At 42.4% G+C, this 21997-nt stretch overlaps 1 protein-coding gene across 2 annotated transcripts in view; it reads left to right on the top strand.

The window, feature by feature from the left end:
* dpr8 (defective proboscis extension response 8) overlaps nucleotides 1-21997 on the top strand; it is a 140126-nt gene that overhangs the window by 111107 nt on the left and 7022 nt on the right. For both annotated transcript variants that reach the window (NM_167408.2, NM_001298310.1), the window contains 3 exons: nucleotides 10985-11195; nucleotides 19637-19764; nucleotides 20729-20897. In NM_167408.2, coding sequence (NP_727781.1) covers nucleotides 10985-11195; nucleotides 19637-19764; nucleotides 20729-20897 — 508 coding nt within the window. The remainder of the gene's footprint in view (nucleotides 1-10984; nucleotides 11196-19636; nucleotides 19765-20728; nucleotides 20898-21997) is intronic.

Below are 21997 nucleotides of genomic sequence, written 5' to 3' on the forward strand. Positions count from 1 at the left end.
CCGGGCCCCGGGACTTTTCCGGCATTTTCCCTACGTGTTTTCCCCCTTCACTTTTCCCACTTTCATACGACAGCAGTCGTGCATCTTATTTATTGCTTTATTAAGCAGCAAAGGGCAGACGGAAAAAAAAAACAGAGACAACAATGGCAACCGGAAACCAAAGCATAAGCCCCCAAATAAACAATGGCCCCCAACTGAACTGGGTGTTTTGGAAAACTATCTTTGCTTGGGCGAACTTTAACGCCTTCAATCAAAAGAGAGTGTACCCTTCTAGTTTTTACCCTTTTCTAATTTACTTACACTTGAGAAGTTTTCAAATATGAAAATACAACCCAAACTTCAGCTTCATTAGGGCGGAAGTAAGCTGGAGGAAGTTCCAAAATAAAAAAATTATATCAACAATCAAAGTAAGGGATTATTCATAATTCCGTATAGGATTGTCTTAAATCATAGAGAAAACATGCAAGCAGCTTAAATAAATCCAGAAATTGTTGTGATCATAATCAAATCTGCTGCTTAAATGCAGTTTAAACTATGTGACAGATGATGCCTATTCACCCAAATGACCCGTGCAATTTTGATTCGCAAGAATGTGGCTACTTAATTGTATAATTCCAATTCAAAGAGCGAAAGTCAAACGAAACGAAGTGGAATTTGAAACAGCAACTGCACACGACAACTGGCGAAAAAGGACGAAAAAGGGGCGAGGGTCGCAATTATAATGCCAGCAACTGTCAGTCCGAATGGCATAAATCATAAATTACACGACGAGCTTGTCAGCGGCACTCGTCCTTAAACACGCACGCACACACACACATACACACACACGTAATCGTAGTCCTTTTTGTTTTTTGTTTTTCACTTTTTAACTTGGCCAAGTCAAAGGCAATGTTGTCGTAAAACATTTACACGGCAAAAAATGAAATGAGAGGTAGGTCGGTATAAGAACCTGCAGACGCAGTGCGCTTGAAACTAAAAACCGAAACAACCGCAAGGATGTGCCACAGGATATCTAGAAAAGGAAATTCAGGAGTGAAAAAAAAGGAGAGCTCTGTCGACTGTCGGCGGCGGCAAATGAAAACTGTCATAAAAGTTGAGCACGGCGTTGGGAGTATTTGTTGCATTTCTCGGCGAGAGGGGGCTAGAATGTAGCAAAGGAAAGCAGGAAAAGAAAGAACGAAGGCGAGTCCTTGCAGGTGATTTCCGTTTGTCGCCAGCGGCAACTTAGCTGTCAGTTCAGACATCGTTTTTGTGCAAACTTTGTCAATGTCACTCCGCAGTGCGCGTCGCCTTTTTGGCTCGGGTCTTGGGATCAAGCTAATCTTGGCCAGCAGGCGATGGGGGATTCGGACGCTGGACGCTGGTCCCGGCGAAAGGGGCGTGCCATAAAAGGACACCCAGGACATTCGACGCGCGCTAAGCGAAACACGTACGCCGACCCACTCATCGCAGGGCAAGGTCGCCTCTCGGTGGTCTCGGCTCGTTGTCATTCCGTTGGAGTTCCGCCATCCAGCCTCATCTCACCTTTCACACAAATCCAAGTTCTCAGCGAAAAACACTCGCAGAAAAAGTACTCAAGCTAGTCGAGACAGCTCTATGGTAATAGTTAAGTAACCAAGAGTTCGTTATAAGGATTTCCAAAACCAGTAGTTCATTGTCTTTATTTATATTAGATCTTTACCATTTATCAGTTACATTACAATATTTCTGAAAAGTTTCCGTAATTTGTAACTACTCTTCTTTGGTTCATTTTGAACAATCATTCTATCTAATGATTTTAGAATTGACTCTTGCTATTAATTTAATTGTATATATCTCTTAAGGCGACTACTGTATCTTAAAAATCTCTACATTAAGTGATTAAAATTATTTCTTTTCGAGTATGCAAATAAATCCCATCGATTTCCCTTCCGCAAGATTAATTTAGAATAAGATAAGTTTTTGCGCTCGTGTACGGTTTCGTTGTACTTACACTTGATAGGCTTCACGTGGAACGTGTTTGTGTCCTAGTCCGCGATGTCCTGGCACCGATGTCCCTGTTGCCATGTCCCCGTGTCCTGCTGTCCTCGACAATTGCCGCGAAGAAGTTTTCCCCCCAGCGAAATTCCAGGGTGCCCACCCATTTCGAGCAAAGAAAAGCGCTGAAAAACATTAGAGCGAAAGTTTGCTCTTAACGAAGCGTTCAAGTGGAATAAGTGGAACAAATGCGACTTTGCGCCCACGCTGGCGGCGAGAGGGGCGTGGCCAGCGCGAGGCAGCTCCAACTCGATATAATCAGCATTGTCGTTGTAGGCGAACAAAAGGTGCGCCCCGAGAAAAAGTCCTCTGTAAGATACCAAGCCAGATGAGTGAGTACACTGCGAGAAAGAGTAAAAGAAACTGATAGATTCTCAAGTTCAATTCTTTCAATAGTATACCTATGCTAATTCCAAAATTACATTGATGCAACACTATATCACCCTTCAGTATATATAGAATTAAATTTCCAATTAAGAGGTAGTTATTTGTTGTTAAGTTCTTTTGATTTTAAACCACCGATTCTCACAGTGTACCAGTGCAGCACTGTCAGCAACAATAAGATTGTCAACTAATGGGTGGAATGGGGCACGTTCATGCTGTGCCGATACCCCCGGGTGATACCTATTGATGTTTTCAGTGAAGTTGATTGTAAAATAATTGAACAGCAGGCTGAGCAAAGTGCCAGCGGCACATGAGCCCCAACGACAATTGCTGCGGATGGGTGGCATTACATGTTGGACGGTGAATCCACTGGCGAACAATGGGGGAGTTGCCCCGGGTTCAGGTACTCGTACTTACAAATGCCACACGCCGGGAACATGGTCAGAAGTTGAGTTTATTTCAGTTGTTATTCGAAATGATTATGACATGGTTGGGCGAAAATTAGAAAAATTGTTTTAAACTGCGCCAGCAATGGCAACGGTGTGCGGTCAAAGTTTGACAATTTGTTATATGATTGAGAAATCTGGCAAAGGCAAAATGTTGGGTACTTTTAATGGTCAGTAGGATGTAATTAATATAAAATCGTTTTTGCACATTTTGTGAAAGTTCAATTTGTTGGTGTGCCATATTTAAGAGTTAGTCACATTTCGGTTTTAGTAGATAGCTTCCCACATTTCCCACATTTAATTAGGGCGTTCATTTTTTGTTTTTGCCAAATATCATATATCATTTGGCTACTTGTTTGATTTTGGGAATAAGTTGTGACGCAAAGGGCTTGCCCCCAGAGAGATTGAGACAAAGGCAGGACTTCCCGGAACTTAGAACCCAGGACCCAGACCGCCAGATAACCAGATAACCAGATAGCCAGATGGCCAGATGGCCACCCACCAAGTGACGAGCCGAACTGAATGGCGAAACCAGGTCCCTCAAGGCCATTGTTTGACAAGGCCAATCTCTCTTTAAAGGCGGCGAAGGAGGAACGTGGGGCAAACTAATGAGTGAACGTGTTCGAGCAAATTGGCCCTAACGGCATTCATCCCGAACCATAAACCCATGGCCTAATCAAACCCATCCAGCCACCCTCGTCCCCAAGGTCCTTCCTGGGACGACATTTATTGACCAAATTAAAAGATGCATAACAATAGCTTTGTCATGCTGCTCTGCTTGTGGAGCTGCTGGAGCTGTCTTAAAACTTGGTTGAGCATAACTCATAAAAAGCAATCCCCCATCTCCATCGCCTTGGAAAGACATTTACTAACTAAAAGCGACGTCGTCAACTAACAAACAGTAATGAAAACTTTTAACAGAGCCCCCAGACAACAGGAAAATGGAGAGAAAAGAACACTGGATGAATGTGTGGGGGATACCAAAGGGATGGATGAACGGATGGATGGATGGATAGATATTGAGAATGGTTATGGGTATTTCTGGATGGACTGGATGCCTGTATGGCTGGGAACTGGAAGCGTGGGGAAATACAAAATAAATTAAAAGCAATAATGTCATTGAGGCACTGGGTTTGATTGGCATCCAATGGAATGGGGATGGTTGACCAACCCGCCCACCCCCCCTCCCCACTCCAAACACCCAACACCCTGTCGTCCTTGCAAAAGTTTTAATCTTAAATCAACCAAACGACGACAAATGTTCACAAGCAATTTCTTGTGCTTAGCAAATATTTACCCAATAAATTCCATTAAAACTAACAATTGGTTTACTTTTTAGCTTAAATGGGCGTTGGCAGCGGGGGCGAAGAGTGTGGGTTGGGTGTGGAGTGCCAACTTTCGACTTGACTCCGTAGTTTTGTTGCTGCCGTGACAGGAGACAGCTACCGCAGCAGCTGAAAATTCGAGCTAGTACACTGCGAGAAAAAGAGCTGATGCATGCAAATTGTTATAGAAAATATAGATTTAAAATCGTGCTGCCATGTTAAAAAGTTATAAAGTTAAAGTTATAAGTTAATATCCTTAAATGAAAGTTAGTCAATCTAAAATACTATTCGATTTCTCCGAGTGCCTGAAGTAAATGAAGAATGTGAGCTGAAAGTGGGTTTCGGCGGGAAAAAAAGTGAGCGGCGAAAGCCCTTCGGTTGGGGTAGCCATGCGTAGGTGTCGTTGTAAGTGCCGGAAGTGGCTTTTTGCACAGTTTTTCTTCTTTCGTCCCGCCATCGTTACTTCTCCCGTTAGCCGTTTTTTTTTTTTTTTTTTTCTTTTTCGACGGGGGCACAGGATGCGCGACATGCATAAAACAAAGCGATGCGAGCCAGAGTGTAAATAAATAAACATGCAGCGGGGAAAACCCAGACGGAAACCGATTGCGGATTGCGGGGGGATCTTAAGGGGGCTAGTGGGCTTTGGAGTCGGAGTACTACTGCCTTGTGGCTGCAAATTGGTTTGCCTTTTTTTATCCCCGCGCTCAGCAGTTGTAGCAAATTTTCCAACATCAGTTGCGGCGCCCGTAGAACAAGTAAAAAAAAAAAATGGAAAGAAAAACAAGAAAACAGCAGCCGCAAAAAAAAGAAAAACGAGGAGGTTTCAATTGCCAAAGTCAAATAAACTTGAGCTGAGCAAGCAGTTACTGATAAGGGTTTATCACCAAGTTCGTGACGGTTTTTTACTCCATTAGATTGGTAAATAGAATACGGAATTATGCTAGTTAGTTTTTTAATTACTTAAAAAAGCGATCCTATTCGTTGCAGATTTGTTGCTCTATTTTCAAAGTAGCCTTCACTTGTAGAATTATTTCATAAATTTACACAGAAGTTCTTAATATTTCACGATCGCATTTAGGATCTTTGCAGTTCGTTTCTCGATTGATTGCAGTTTAGAAAATATATATCGCTTTGTTTGCCAACTTAAAACTAGTGGAAAGTTTTCAACTTTGACAACGAATTGGAGCCGAAACTCTGCGCTGATTCCCACTGCATTTTGCGAAATGAATGAAAAGTGGGCGCTGAAAGGGGAACGAGAACAGCACAAGGAAAATGCCAATAACAGCGGCGAATAAAGAAATGAAAATCGCATTACAAGGGAAACTAAGGCGGGATGCGGGGCATGGCTTTTCCCCTTCTTCATCTTCTTTCTACACAGGATCTGTCTGTAACCGGGCTTTTTGTTATGGCAAAAAGATGTCGAGTTCGCATGCCCTTTTCTCAAAAAATACTCTTTCATAACTACTGAAATTTGCAAAAGTTCTTACTAATAATTAATAAGTTAATTAGTTAAAAAGAACTCTTTAGTTTTTAGACGGACAGCAACCAAGCTGTGATAATTATATGCAGGGAATGAAAATAAAAGGTTCTATGTTTGATTTGAAAATAAATACAAACAAACTTAGTAAAATTTATTCATTTTAGTTGCCATTCTCCCGCATCCTCCGTTCTGTTCTATATATATTAGCATATGGCTTGGTTAGTGTATTTTTAGATTCGTCTTCCTTAAAATGTATCCTCATCCTCTTGTTTTTCGCTGGCACACATATCACGGACAACAGGGACATTAGGAGGTTTCAGGATTCCGCCTTTCTGATGATTGGCTGCCTGGGCAAGGGGGATTTTCGAGGTGGGGTTTTTTGTTTTTTTTTGTTTTGGTGTTTTATTTTTGGGGAATGGGGGAATTCCTTAGTCGAATCGGGACTGCGGCATGTGCTTCATATGTCCCCAAAGCCGCGCTGACAAGTTTTTTTCCACGACGCTTTGCAGCGCGGTTGTTTTTCTTTGCTCCGGCGACACTTTGTTACCCCAGTCCTGCTGCTCGATTTTTCCTTTTAGTTCTTTTTTTTTATTTTTTATGTACTAGGGAATCCAGTGGGTTTTCCTTTTTTTTTTTTTATTTTTTAGGTGGCTGGGAAGCTGAAAGTTTGCGCTGCGTGAAACTTTTTAGTTGGTTTATATTGCACCGAGCTTGGGCGATGGAAACGAGCGCAAATTATGAGATGTCCTTGCTTTTGAATATGTAAGGAGCTGTTTCTTTTCACTCTCACTCTGTGGACTCCATTTCCTCGATTTCCTCTATTTCCAGCGTATTTTCTCAGACCCCCCAACCCCCCGCCTGCCCCCTCGTCAGCGCACATTTTTCACTTTCCCCAACCTGTACGGCTGTTTTGCCAAGTTGTTTGCTTAGTTTATTGTTGCCATTGTTGCTGCACGTGAGAGGTTGCTGATTGGGACTACCTGGCAATACCCGGCGATACCTGGATACCTGGCAACTGAGCTGGGAGTCCGACTGCAGTCGAAATGAAGTGCCAATCAGTGCCAAAACACCCCCCAACTGCGGCACAGGGGGTGGCACAGGTCGACCTTCCGCCCGCTGGCTGACACCCACACATACAAAACAGACAAAACTCACAAGTCATTTCGGCAATCTCCTTCACGGAAACGGAAGAAAAAAGTCTCTTAAGATTTCCCGGGACTAACAATCCTCTGAATTGTTGTTGCCTCACAGAGGGATACATTTGATGATTGCCATTTACAAAGCATATTTTTGTTATTATTATATCTTGTTACACATTTCCTAGCTTCTTGGACTAACAATTTATTATTGTCTGCTCTTTCCGAGAAGTACAATTAATGCGACTCGGTTTGAATTTACTGCAATTGAAGTGAGCATTTGGTTTTTGTTTAAAAAAAATGCTAGATACTCTGCCTGGTTCTTAAAAAGTTTTTATTTTAATTTGCTCATTTGGTAAAATTTGCCGTTTATTGAATATCGTTTGAATTCGGTGTAGTTTTCAAATGCATTCTGTTGAGATGGCTTAAAGCATATAGTAAAGCCATTTTGAATGAAATTTAATTATATATATAATTCATTTTACCGTGTTTACCGTCCTGTAATTGCATTGAAAGTTTAAAGCCAAAAATTTTGCTGGCGATGGATCCATTCCCCCAATTCTCGCCAGGATTCTCCAGCTCATCCGTTTCCGATGGCACAGAAAACCTGACTAATGACACTTCCGTGATGTTGGCCAGAAAATTTTGCTAAATAAATTGAGCCCTGCTTTCGCCCGGCAAGATAGTGCAAATAATAATCACATTAAATTAGAAAATTCTGCACTCATAATTTTGCTCATTTCTGCTGCTGCTGCTGTTGCTGCTGCTGGATTTTCGCTTCCTGTCGTTCGCCTGCCAGGGGCCACGCCCCTTTTGGCACACAAAAGCAGGCGGAAGGTGGCGGGAAAGTGGGCGGAAAAGCAGTAGGATGCCCGTGGATGCCAAAAAAGCCAGAGGCATATTTGAAATGACTGTAACCGGCAACTGTTTTTATGCCACGGGTCGAGAATCTGGGCTTGGATTGCAGATTTTAAGGTTTTTTGGCGTGTGGGTCACTTCATTTTGAGCGCCTGCAAAAACAGATGCTACTGCTGTTGCAGTTGAGATGAATCGGAATCTGAATTTGAATCAGAATCAAAATCCAAATCGTAAACTGAATGGAAATATTGTAGCAGACAATAATGGCTTCAGATCATCATCCAGACACACAAGTGGGGCACAAAAATAGACCCTCTTACGATTTTTGAAGTACTGAGCAGCGGAAATCATTTTTGGAGCACCATAAATTGCATTGCTAGTTCGGATGAGGGGGAATTCGATGGCGGGGATGCGAGGACTTGGCCAAATCCGGCTGAATTCAAAATGCAATCAAATTTATGCATAACAATATTTGGCGAGCTCAAGGATTGGCAAAGTATGTGAGTGAGTTTTCGCCAATTACAGTGGAGAACAACTGAAAGGATAGAGATTTTGAGAAAATGTAAGCCTTGAATGGCTTGTATTTGGTGTAATTCACTTTGAGGTTGCCATCATAAAATTTTCCACTCTTACGCATAAATATTTGTAGCTTTTTGCCTCTTACGATTAATGCAATTTCCGTTCTGAACCTTTCTTTTGGATTGAATAAAAATTGGTTATTTTTATTAGCAGCTTAAGCGTTTTGCTTTGATATTTTAATAGCATTTTAGGAGCAATGTTTCACTTTGTTCAAGCTCTGGTTTTTAAACTATCTATTGATTTACAATTTTCCCTTTGCCATATGACTTCGGGACTTACCAAATGAGCTAAAAGTACGCTCTTAAACTGAATACTGGGTAACGTGTTCATTAGGTAAGCTGGCTGGATATTATTTCATTATATATTGCTGGAAATTTATGTTGGCGCTGCTAAATGGGCCAAGGCAATCGCAAAATCCCCCGATTTCCAATTCCATTCTCACACATTTCCTTGCCAAATCATTTGGCCTGCCGCCAACACAATCGGCAACAACGAAAACGTTGGTAAATGCAACAAAAATGCGCAATTTGCAATTGCACAGAGAAAACACAGAGGGAATATCTCTATATTGTTGGCAGTAAAGGGGGCCTAAGGATATGGGTGCGGGGAAAGGGGAAATTCAAGGGGGGGGGGGCTGGGCAGGGCAGGGCAAAATGTGCAATCCTCTTTTTGGCGTGTGGCATCCGCCGCATAAAATCAAAATTAATTTGCTAATAATGTTGTCGTAATTATCTAATTGCCTTCACATAGAATGCCCAGAATGCAACTTGGTGATTGGTGGTGCGAATTGTACAACAAATTCATTAACAGACCCAAAAGCCGCACAAAATAATTACCAACTGTGCGTAATGACTAAACCAAACATACTTAAACAGCTAAAAAATACATGACGCTCTAAACATGCCAAATTTGGGGTCATTAGTTCTTTTTTCCTGCGATTGCGAGTGCAGTGCATTTTGAAAATAGGCTACTCTGAAAGTAATTACTTTCACAATTCAAACTTTTAAAATTCATCTGTCTTTAAGCATCACAAACCCAGTTGTCCAAACTGATATCAATCATATTCAAATTTCCCCTTTTTAATGCTGCTAGATCCTTTTTGCTCATTCGTTGGATTTCCAATTCCCAGAGCAAAACAAAATTCAAACTTCAAACGGCCATCGTGAGTGGGTAATGCATAAAACCAGCAGCTCGGAACAAATAATCATAGAGACTAATATATGTCCACCCACACACATGCATTGTAGTGTGCATTTGGGAGTGGGATTCGAGTAAACTGAATTTTGAAACAAAAGTACAATTAAATGCCGCATCGAAAGAGGGTAAATCGGGGAGAGTTCCTTAAAATAATTACAACTGCCAGGACATAGAAAACGAATGTGCAGTTCGATGTGCAGAGAGAAAAAAAATTAAAAGTAATTTTTGTACCTTCGGAATAAATCTGCAGACCTTTGCAGAATACCTAGGATATTGAGTTTGTGTGATTCATATTGGCAATAAAATGTAATATAAGAATTTGACAATTGAAATAGTTTATAATTGGTTATATCACATGCATGTGGCAGTAATTTCGTCCAGCGTTTTGATTTGGAGTGTGGCCGAACAGGAAATATGAAAATTGCAAGGGAAGAGGAAAAGGACGATTGTCAGAGGGACATCTGCTCCAGCTGCCGCTCCATTTGCCAATCATCCGAAATTTTCGATTCCAATTCGCATTTAAACATGCAGAAGCTGGGCGTTTGTGCATGTGGCGGTGCAACTTGGTCAGCCGCACACACATAAATACGCACATATATGTATGTACTATGAGTATGTATGTATGTATGCATGCATGTATGTAAATGCGGGCAGTGGGACAAAGTCAACACAATCCGAAATCCCAAATCCTCAATGGCGGCCCGTATCCACAGGCACGCACTTCGGCATGCGATTGTTTCGCGCCATTGCCACAGACCACAGGCGATGTCAACGTTCCGCAGCCCAAAATCCTTTTTCCCGCACCCAAAATTCTATGCGTTTGTTGATTTGTCAGGACCGATGCCAGCCAAAGGCCCCACTTCCCATTCCATTCGATTTACCCACGCCCCTGGGCAGCGAGTTAAGCGGCGCGTAATTATGGCCAACAGTTAAGAGCCGTCGAGGGGGCAGCTGATTCGCCATAAAACTCAAAGAGCATAGAGGAGCGGCGAGTCCTGCGCTTTTCGTCCTGGACTTTTTGAGAGTCGCACAAAAGGCAGCGTGCCGCTAAGCTCAGCAAATCCGACACTGTAACCAAAGCGGGAAACCTATTTTGAGTCTTTGTAGAAAATCTTTCAGTTAGTATAACATCATGTTTGTTTTATAATTCATTTGGAATGTGAAGAATTTTTAAACTAGCCAATACAAATCAACGTTCTTCCAACTGCAACGAAGCTACTTAGAGTTTCTTACGGTGTAAGCAGTGGTCCCAGCCACATTCGATTTCAATTTGGCATTTAAATTGTTTATCGTACGACGGTCTCCAGTGGCTTCTGTGCGTGTTTGCGTATGTGAGTGTGGCGGAAAGGATGTCCTGTAATCGTGCAATAAACACATACTCGTACAGTCAGCCACACACACACACACACCACACGCACATGCTTACGCACACGCACAGAAGTCAAATCGATGACTAAGCGCGCAGTTTGGCACTGCACTTTAGAGGCTACGCGACGCCATTTCACCCATCGCCAGACGCTGGACTAAGTGCCTACCTTTCCACCCCCTCTTTCGTCCTTTCAGGTGTCCTGGGTGCGCCACAGGGATATACACCTGCTGACCGTCGGCCGCTACACATACACATCCGACCAGAGATTCGAGGCAATGCACTCGCCGCACGCCGAGGATTGGACATTGCGTATACGCTACGCGCAGCGCAAGGACTCCGGCATCTACGAGTGCCAGATATCGACCACGCCCCCAATTGGACACTCCGTCTACCTCAACATTGTTGGTGAGTAGTCGCAAATATATTCATATAACTGAGATAATAATATAATTTGTAAGTTACCAATAGAGGACCAAGTTCCACATATTTTTGTAATACAATTCAATAATACACTATGAAAGACTGTGACCAATTCAATACCTATACTCATACTCTGCAACCGCATGTCAGCGTGTACATAGTTTCAATTGGAGTTTTGTGTACTCTACGAATGCTACTCCAAGTACGAGACCTTTACGCCAGCCGTACAAATATATATACAAAATATGTATATATAGGTCGATACAAAACTAGAAAAACAACTACATTTAGGTGCCCCCCCTCCCTTGTTATTCTATTAATTCCCATTTCCACTTTCCCCTTCCTTTGGCAAGTTAATCAAGCGGCGTCGTTATTTCGCTCAGTGTGGCCCCAAAACTGCCGCCAATTTGTATGCCATGCACGGCATGGCTCCTCCATCTACATTTCCTTCCACAACTCCCACACCTCACATCCCACTCCCGACCATCTTAACCAAGTCCCTCCTGCTCCGCCAGCTCCACGGCGCTTTTAGTTGGCTACGTATGAGTGATTTGCCAACTACTTTGATGTTTACACTGATATCCAATCTGGCATGGTGGGCACATGCAGACACAGACCGACATACAGCCACACCAACGAATGTTGACCACTTGATGGGGTATCTATTTCCGGGTCTCCATTTCAGCTACCTTATCCCGACATCCCTGTATCCCTGCTGCCCTGTAGCCCTGCATCCCGCATCGCAGTCATCCTGCCACCCAGAGTCCACCATCCACATCCTCCATTTCCACTCTGGCGCGCGGTGTTGGTGTTGCGCACATGTTTGTGTCGTTTTATGGCAGCTTTTTGCTGTTTGATGATTCCCCTGGGCACCATTTGCACTTTATGGCTTTTCACAGGCCGCCGCCACCCAGTTTCTCCCATCCACAATCATCCTGGCCCATCCGATGAACACCCAAGCGACCAGGGGACGCGCGTGATGATCTGAGATGGTGGATACCATATACTGCGGATACCAGAGGAGCTGCTGGCCGCTGAAAGTTGGTGCTAGTGGGATGGGCTGCGGTGTGGCTGCCTCGGCTCATAAATCACAACTTATGCGGCACAAAAGGCGATGCCAAGAAAACGTTGCCTTCTTTTTGAGGCGCCGCAAACTAATGACACGACACACAATATTTTGGGTATTTTAGATTTACTTTGTCATGACCGCAGCTGTGCTTACTTTTGGGTGACTGAAAGGGATCCGTCATATAGTTTTCACAAGCCCACTGCTTTTTTTTCCTCTGATAACTAAACATATCGAATTTCCATTGATAAGTTTCACAATCCGCATTAAAGCAGAGTCAGTAATACAACAAAAAACACAATAAAAACCCCTAGAGAAATACATCTGCTCTCTAGTTTCTAAAATTTAAAATTTATAATCAATTAGTATGTTTCTCCAAAGCGAACATCCCCAGATATTTATATTTCACGCTTTCGCCTTCTTAGCTCCTCATTTGGCAAACATTTTTCGGCTGCACCCTCATACATTAGGCTCTTTGTAGATACATATCTTATTTAAATCAAAATGTCCCTCGCCGGCTCTTTTCAATGCATAATTTGTTTTATTAATTGTTGGAAAAATTACGAGCTAACTTTTCTGGCGGGCAAAGCGTGCGAAAAGTTTCCACTTTCGGCCGCCGGACGTGGCGGGGTGGGATTTTCCAGGAGAGGTGGCAGATGAAGCTTATTTCTGGGCAGGACTCAGTCAGGACTCACACTCGGAGTCACTGTCAGGCCCGAAAGCAAACAAATATGAAAATAAATAATGCAAATTTGTTTATTTTTCACACTGTCACAATATTTGAATAGTAATCAAAGCACACAAACAGCCATGCCGCACGGACATGGCAGCAAAAGTTGCAAGGGGTGTTAGGGACTGAAATGGGAATAGGAATAGGAATAGGAATAGGAATCGGAATCAGAATCAGAATCGGAATCAGAACCTGAATCGGAATCGGAGTAGGAGCAGAGGAAAGGACGAAAGGACGAACATGTGTACGGTTGCATGAAGCAGACTATAAACATAAACCAAACCATTATTATAATGTCAACACAAACACACATAATTCCACTTTCAACACTTTGCCTTCGGGGTTCGAGTGGTTTGTGCACATACATATATACACACACACACATACATGTATGTACATACGTCTGTGCGGAGCGGATGTGGATAGGGGCTGCAGGTTCGGTCGGATACTGGAACGGGGGGCGTTGCGAACTGGGGCGTGGCCCTGCCCGCAGTCACGCACAAACACATTTGCGGTTGTTTGCCAGAGAACCGGCGCTATTCTGCCCAAGCTTAAGCTATTATTCTGGTTTTGACTGTAGATCACACCCTGAAATGGAGTCTAATGCACTGAGAAAAGTTCATATATCCTTGTGGTCATTTTATCTTGCTACTATACCGTCTAGAATGTACCCAACTATAGTTTGTTTAGTAACGAAACGAAATTAAATATTAATTATCCATTTAACTTTGAGCCAGTTCTTTCAAGTGTAGCTGTGAGTATCCTTGTCGAGGGGTAAACGTTGGCATTCGTCCTTCTTGTTATGCCAAATGCCAGCAAATAAAGTGCGTCCGTCTGTCATTGGCTTCGTGACGAAACCCGACCGAATCGACATGTAGAGTGGGCAAGTGAGTTTTTAGCATTTGTCAGTGACGACAGACGCCATGAAATTGGGCGATTCGACGAGGGGCGATGGAGCAATCGCCGGTTAAGTTATTGGCTTGTGGGGTGCGACATGCGATATGCCGAATGCCAAATAATTCAAGTCAATTTCCTGGACAAACCCAACGCCAGAAGGTTTATGGGACAGAAGTGTACGACCAACAGACGTCGCCAAATAGAGGCGATATATAATGAATATGCATACATACATATAGTTAAAGGGGGAAAATAGAAATAGAGCATTGCAGTATATTCACTTGAAACAAATTGTGGACAGTCATTGGTACAATAATGGATGTACCTCAAAGTATGTAAAAATGGACATGGAACACCAAACAGTAGGTTTGCATACCTTCAGAAATCTTAAAAAAAAAGGTTTTAATTGGTTTTCCAAGGTAGAGTGCAGAAATATTAACGTGCTACTTCGAAAAAAAGGGCTTATATGGGCCAACACTTGTCCTACTCCATAATCACACAACAATTCCGTGCGCCAAGAGCTCTCGATGATTATCAAATGTGCAATGATTTCTCGTTCGGCCAAATCGATTCGATTCGATTCCATTCGATTCGGATCGAATCCATCGCTTATACATCCAGTGCATTCAAATACATGTATGTATAATGTGTATGCATGGAGTTCGGGTGCGTGTGTGCGGTGCATATTGAATTTATAATGCACGGTTGATAGATTCTGGCTTTGCATCCTGTCAACTGCAAGCTGTTTGCCAGGACTGCCTTTTGTCCCGATTGTTCGGACAGGCGGAGTCAATCAACGGACAAAAGTTGATTTCGCAATTCGCCATAGCCACAGCCATTCGCCATTTGCAATTCGCAGCTCGCATCTTGCATAAATATGTATATATATATATATATATGCATGTGTCGGGGCAAGTTCATAAGCCGTTGCCCAATCATCTATTGAACCGTTGAATCGTGTACGTGCCACAGAGCGTGGCAGCCAACTCATTGTCCTCCTTGTTCCCATTGTTCCCCGCCAAAGAGCTTGTTGCGCTTTGCCCAGGGACCACTTTGCCATTGGCCATTTAGCATTTCAATTGGCTAAAAGTTCAAGGCGAACGCGGATTTTAAAAGAAGGTTCAAGCGAGATTGTTAGATGATATTAATATAGGATGAAAGGTGCACTAAATCACTGCTTAAGGTGTCAACAAGTGAGTTATATAATATCTTAAAAAAAAAAGGTTATGCCAAGGATTTCTCAAAAATATGATAACTTACCGCCATTATCTGCTCTAAATAAATCTTTTGCCGAACGAAATCTTGAAAATGAGTGTCGCTCGGTCGACTCATTCAACGTTGATGCTCGTTGCCAAGTTGAAATATGTTGACGGTATCATAAAATCGCGCCTCGTAGAACAATGGCGACAACGGCAACAAATTTTATTACCCACAGTCAACGGTAAAATGAAGGTCCGGGATCCGCCCAAAACTTTGGGACAATTCAATTGAAAACGCATAAAGGTTTATGAGCGTGTAAGCCTTTGCTGCCTTCTCGGAGTTTCAGTTTCAGCAAAATTGGGCGTGCCCCTGCCCCCGATTTTATCTAAGTGGGTGCTTGTGTGTTGTTATAGGCAGCATTACGTTAACCTTTATGACAGCAAAGAAAACATATAAAATTCCGCACCGAAACGCTGACACTTTTATGGTTCGCATCGAAGAGTGCGAGGGGTTTTTGAGGCTGGTTCATGCAAGGCAAGTATATGGAATACTTTAATAAACAATAGGTTCAGTGTTACGAGATAAGCACGATCTACTAATATAAAGTTGAAAATAAATATTAAATTTAAATTTCATAATTTAACATAAGCATAAAGACCTTGATTCATTAACAAATATATTTTATGGTCTGTCCTCAATTATGTGATTTAAAGAGATGGCGGCTACTGAAATAAAATCATTTGTAAGCTTTGTCATTTTGTTCTTAGAATGTACTTACGAGGTCCTAGACATTCCGTAGAATGAATCTTAAATCGAGGCACATATCAAATATCGAATCTTTTTCGCTAGGCATTAAAAATCAGCTTGTAAACAACCAGAAAACGCAAATGGGCGGGTCGTGATGGCGACCTTTTTAGAATCATTTTTGGGCACATACACGTTTGATAGGTTTTATTTGTCTTTTTATTGAAATTTATTATTTGATTTACATGCCTTTAAGTGACAGGGACGAACGGAGGCGCAGAAGCACATTGTGGCATTTAAATTCCGGGGGTTGTTTTGCCAATCTGCCAATAAATGTGTGTGTGTGTGTGTGTGCGAATTTGGTGTTTGCCTTTAGGCCATAAATCACATTCGAAAGCCCCGGCATAAAAGTTGCAAATTAGGCTCAAATGTTGACATGTCGATTAATCAAAGTGCAAGGCGCAAATGCAGCAACTAATTCGATAAGAGCGCCCAAATAGGAGTTACCCAATTCGAAAGGGGGAAGAATTGGTCGAGAGATACTAAAGTGGGCCATGAATCATTCATAAGCGCCGTTTACACTCCCAAGGACTCCAAATTACGTTGATTAATGAGTTGAAGTTGGTGCCCAGCCCCTTTGGACTGTCCTAATATCTCGCCCATCGCCGTTTGCAGTCTGGTCACGCACTTGGCGCAGACCAAGGTAGGTACAGTCGCGGTCAAGATGGTGGCATCGCAAATATGGTAGCGCATTGTGTAATGGCGGAAGCTGGACCCTTTTTGTATATCTAAATTCAAAACATCAGATTACCAAACTGAAGTGATATCTTTGCACATCTTTGGTCGGCTTAATTGCTGATCTATTAAATGGTTCTGCCACGTTGACACCCGTTGTACAGTTCTCAAAGTCCGGATTCGGTTGGTAATTGAGTCGGCGAGTGGCGATGGGAACGGGATAGGGTCACTTGGAGCACCGAAGGAAACTAAAAATCAGCAAAGATAATCCGTTCGGAATGCTCAGAGGAGCGCATGACCGAGCGCCGGATCGAATGGAATTCCCCACCAGATATCGCCCCCGCATCTGGTCCAAATTAAAAGTAAAAAGGTCATAAATTCCTGCTGGGACTCGATGGATGGAATGTGGGTGTGATGGCATGGGGTGTTCGGACCGATATGGCGGGTTATTTGAATGTTCTACCGCATGAATGGCATAAATAATAAACCTGCTGCATACTTCTTGGCGCCACACACGCACACACACACACACACGTTCACAATGTCAAAGCACACACAACCACAAACGCATACACAATGCGAAAGCGTTTGATGATTTCCAGCTGCTCCCTTGTGTCGTATGCGTAATATTTGTTTAATATTAACTGGCACATATACATGTGCCACGCCCCCAGGCCCACACACATAACGCCCACATGTGCCGAATGACCCGCAATTTCCTACACAACTCCCTCTCCCAACTGCCGTGTCCTTTTTGGCATTGTTTTTAAAGGCTCCGGCCAAATTCCGTAGGGTTTTTGTTGCCGAACCGAGTTTTGGATCAATAAGTTTAATGTGTTGCGAACGGCAAAGTTTAAATTGCCATAAAAGCTGGCGGCCAACGTAGGTGAAACCAAAAAGTGAATAAATAAGGACATGCAAGGCGAATATGTGTATAGTAGTGAAGGCAAGTGTTCGTCCGACTGAATATTTCAGGCATGTGAAAGTTTTCAGACTAAGGTGACACTTCAAAGTGCAGCCGAAAATTATCTTCAACAAGTTGCCTTAGGTGCTAGGATCTTCATTTTGCTCGCTATTAAGGGGCAAGTGCAGTTTTAAATACTCAAAGTGATTAGATTTACAGATTTTTTTTCCATTGAGCAACTATTTAATTGAAATATTTAAATAAAATTAGAATAAGCCACTTACACAGTTTGTAATAGCATGACCACTTCAAAGTCTGTAGCTAATAACCATATCCATGTAAGACTTCTTGCTTCTTTGCATTTTTCGATTACTGAATTTTGCTCCAAAATGCTTCCATTTTACAAACTTTTTGCTTATGGCACTCGCGAGGCGTTTCCCATCTGAAATCCCATTGAGTTACTTTTTGTGGCGCACGGATATGCAGGCAAACTTTTCTGAGAAGAGCTCGGATTATTCGCAGAGTTAACTGCACATCAGGTTGACCGAGTATCCGAGCATCCGAGCATCCAAGTATCTAAGTATCTAAGTATCCAAGCATTCAGCCGGAGATCAAATCTCTGGCAAATGTGGTACTAACGCGGGTCGAGGGGGAAATGTACCGCCGAGAGATAACTGCGGAGCATAAAGAACTTCAAATGGAGATTGAGAGATACGAGCACGAGATGCATAGCAAAATGGGGCATAACCCAAAACGAAAAAAAAAAAACAAAAATCCAGTGAAGAGAAGGAAAACCGCCGACACACGCCGCACCACGCCACGCCCACCTATCCAGCCGCCCACTTTCTTTTGGGCGAGTGGCAGCCATTTGGCAGTACATAACTTTCACTAACCTTTAGCGGCGTTTTCAGCCAAGAGAGCACATTACCGTTAGCGACTACAGTAACTGCACTTTCACACACACACACACACTGACACGCACACAAACACTAACGAAACTTCTTTGAGAACCGGAAGCGCTAAAGCAGCCATTTTGCTGCTTCCCAAAATGGTGACGAAGGGGAATGCGAAGAATACGGCGGAGAGAGAGAGATGCGGAAGAAGATGGAGAAGGAGAGAAGGCAGCAAAGAAATCCCAATTTATTAGCATTGAACAAGGGAAGAGAACAGGAAAGGCTCAATGGAGGATATACACTACAAAAATTACAAGATAGATTAATTGGAAATGTGTAGACAAAAACAAATGATACAACAAATAATTAAATACTTTTTAGAGTACTTTAAACGAAATAACGAGTTTATTTAACAAATTCTTTGAGCCAAAATTCTAAATATGCCGAATTCACTTAAATTGGATGTTTGAGACTTTAAATAGGAAACTATCCTGTCTTTCAATATGAAACCCATGATTTTAAAGGAAAGTTTTTGCGCTCACTGCACGTAAGAATTTCCGAAAGTGTCTGGGGGACAAGTTGGGAATTTCCAATTTTAGTTACGACCAACCGAGATTTCAATCAATGTCCTTGAACTAATGACACAATTTGTTGTTTACTTTGGCCAGCATTTGAATTTGAGATTTCTGTTCTTCCCCATTTCTCATTTTTTTTTTCGTATATTCTCCTCCATTCCCGATGTCACTTTGCATTTATCCAAGCTAACTGTTTTTGTAGCCATCCTTGAGTTTTTTGACCGCTGTTCTCTTGCTCGAAAGTCAGAAATTGTTTTACGATGAATAAGAAAGTAAACAAACGTGTAGATGTCAAATACACATGGTTTTCTTTTTTTTTTGTCTTGTATTATTTTTTTTTATTCTGGTTAGTGGGGTGGTGCGAGTTCTTAGAGGGTTAGGAGTACATATGCTCTGGTTACGCAGCAGGAAAGAAAACAATTTAACGCAACGGTAGATAAACTTTTCTTAAACAGGCTCAGGACGACTCCTAATGGCCTTGGGCATATCTCTGTGTGCGTGAGCGTGTGTGTACTTTTTGTTTTTTTTTTACTTTTATTGTTGTTCGGGCTTAACCGAAATGAGCTTTGAAAATGGTTTATGCGCCATTTTGTGTGTGCGCCGCAGCTTATGGAATGATTTTACCCCATCCTTGGCTAAATGTATATACGTATATCTCATTTTTTGCTCCTTTGTCTTTCAGAACCCGTCACCGACATCATCGGCGGCCCCGAGCTGCACATCAACCGCGGATCCACCATCAATCTGACTTGCATTGTGAAATTCGCACCGGAACCGCCGCCAACCGTCATTTGGTCCCACAACCGCGAGGTGAGTCCACAAAAAGCCGTCACAAAAACGTATAAATACCGCGAAACCGCAACGAAACCACTTGACATGTGCACGTCTTTGCAAGGCTAACATATTCATGGCTAACCCCAAGTACCATATAATATTATATAATAATACGGGCCACAATACGGGCCGCATCAATAATTACGTTTGATAAGGGTTCTTCATGCGAAGGATGTCTCTTGGATTTTTACGATTATTAGTTTCAGTTCTGGCCATGTTTTCTTCAAAAGTACAGACTCTTAAACGATACACTAACAGTACCTTTTCGGAACTTCTGTTTGCCTTCGTCATATTGAATTAAACACTCTAACTACTTTCAAAGTACTTTTGCCTTTTGCATAAGAGTCCGTCCGAACTAAATTGGTATGTATATAGTACTTAATGCTAGTAATGTAACGACAACTATTTAATTTAAAATTCGTACTGATACCATTAGGTTCAGAAAAGCCTAAAAGTTCCAAGTTGACCAAGAAATATTTACATAAGTCCCATAAGACCCTCCCAAGTACAGCATCACTAACAAGGTACAAAATCTTTGGTCAACCACAATCTCGTTGGCCACTTTTTCTCCATTTTTTGGCTATGCAAATGTCAAGGAAATTCTGTTGCCGGTTTCTATTTTTTATGTTTCTGTTATTTTTCGGGAGTTGCTGGCGAAATAAGAAATTTCCCCTAGCATAACGAAGCTTTGAAGCTAAAGCGCAACCGGCTTGACTAACACGTTGTCATTAATAAAAATTTAACTAACATGCTCTGCGCCCAGCATCCCGAAAAGGAACACAAACGCAAACCCAAATATTATACCCACAACAACTGCGAAGGTAACAATCTAGCCCAGCTACCTGGGAAAAATGAATTCAAAAAAAAAAAAAAAAAGAACGTTGTGTGTCCTGGCACTTAAGCTGTTTGCCTTCCCCTCCGTCGGCGTTATTTATTTCAGATCATAAATTTCGATTCACCTCGCGGCGGCATATCATTAGTCACCGAGAAAGGTGTGCTGACCACCAGCCGGCTCCTGGTGCAGAAGGCCATCACCCAGGACTCGGGACTCTACACATGCACACCCTCCAATGCCAATCCGACGTCGGTGCGCGTGCATATCGTCGATGGTGAGTAGCCCGGTATGCAAAACGCTTTGGCTTGCCTAAATATGAGTGTTGTCCTTGCTCTCCGGATGTCCTTGCACTTAGAAAGGAAACCGGGTGAAATCATAGATAATCTCTAAGCTACTGATCAGAATCAAAGCTAGAGGTGAGTCAGGAAATAGCTAGGCTGTAAGGAGCAAAAGAGCTATGTGGTAGCTTGCTTTCTCTGCACTTTATCCTAGTAGTTTTTCTCTCAGTGCAGGGCTTAGCTGGCTTGTGGGTCAGGGGTCACTTTGCGAATGGGCACAGCACAGCAAGACAAATGTGCGGCCCCCAAAAGTCAACTAAGCTTGTTTGGCTTTATTTGACAGACGAGCGCGTCCAGTGATTGACGACAACTTTTTCTAAAAGCCGATAAAGTCTGGATGATCGCATGGATTTTTGGAAGGAAAATCGCCGGGGGTGCTTGCCAACAATTAGCCGGCAACTTTGCGTATGAGCAATATGCTTTTTAGTTTGGTGCCCCAAATGAATGAAAGGATGAAAATCGATGTAGCACAAAGTTTAAACGATATGAAAACTTATTCGTTTCAATGTCGACTTAAAGAATTGTTTATATATTATGCTAAAGATTTTAGCGCTTGATTTTATAATACAACGTATATTGGTTTCACCATGGCTAATTTGTGTGATTTATGAATTCATAAATGCTTGAATCTATTGGCTACGCAAGTTAGATCTCCGCAATTTGTTGCCATATCTCAAATTTCCACACACACACACCTACACTGAAACGCACATGGTAAAGTCAAAGAAAATTAGTTAGGAAAAACTTTGAGCATCAACATTTGCGCAAGTTTTGACTCGTTTATGCCGCAGACGCCTTTCTCTTTTTCGCCGGAGGATTTCCCCGGCTTTTGGCTGCCACTCCCCCTTTTCAGAATTTACACCCCCCTCCCCCCCCATCGAACTTCCGCCCAACGTTCGCCGCTTCCGCTGAGGCCGGAAAAAAGCGCTTACAAAGCAAAAAGTTTAACAACTTGAGCGCAAATGACTTTGGCGTGTAAGCGGCACGCTACAACAAATACGCCATGGAATTAGACTAAAATAACAAAAATAATAAC

This window comes from Drosophila melanogaster, chromosome X, assembly GCF_000001215.4.
Source record: "Drosophila melanogaster chromosome X".
Taxonomy (NCBI): domain Eukaryota; kingdom Metazoa; phylum Arthropoda; class Insecta; order Diptera; family Drosophilidae; genus Drosophila; species Drosophila melanogaster.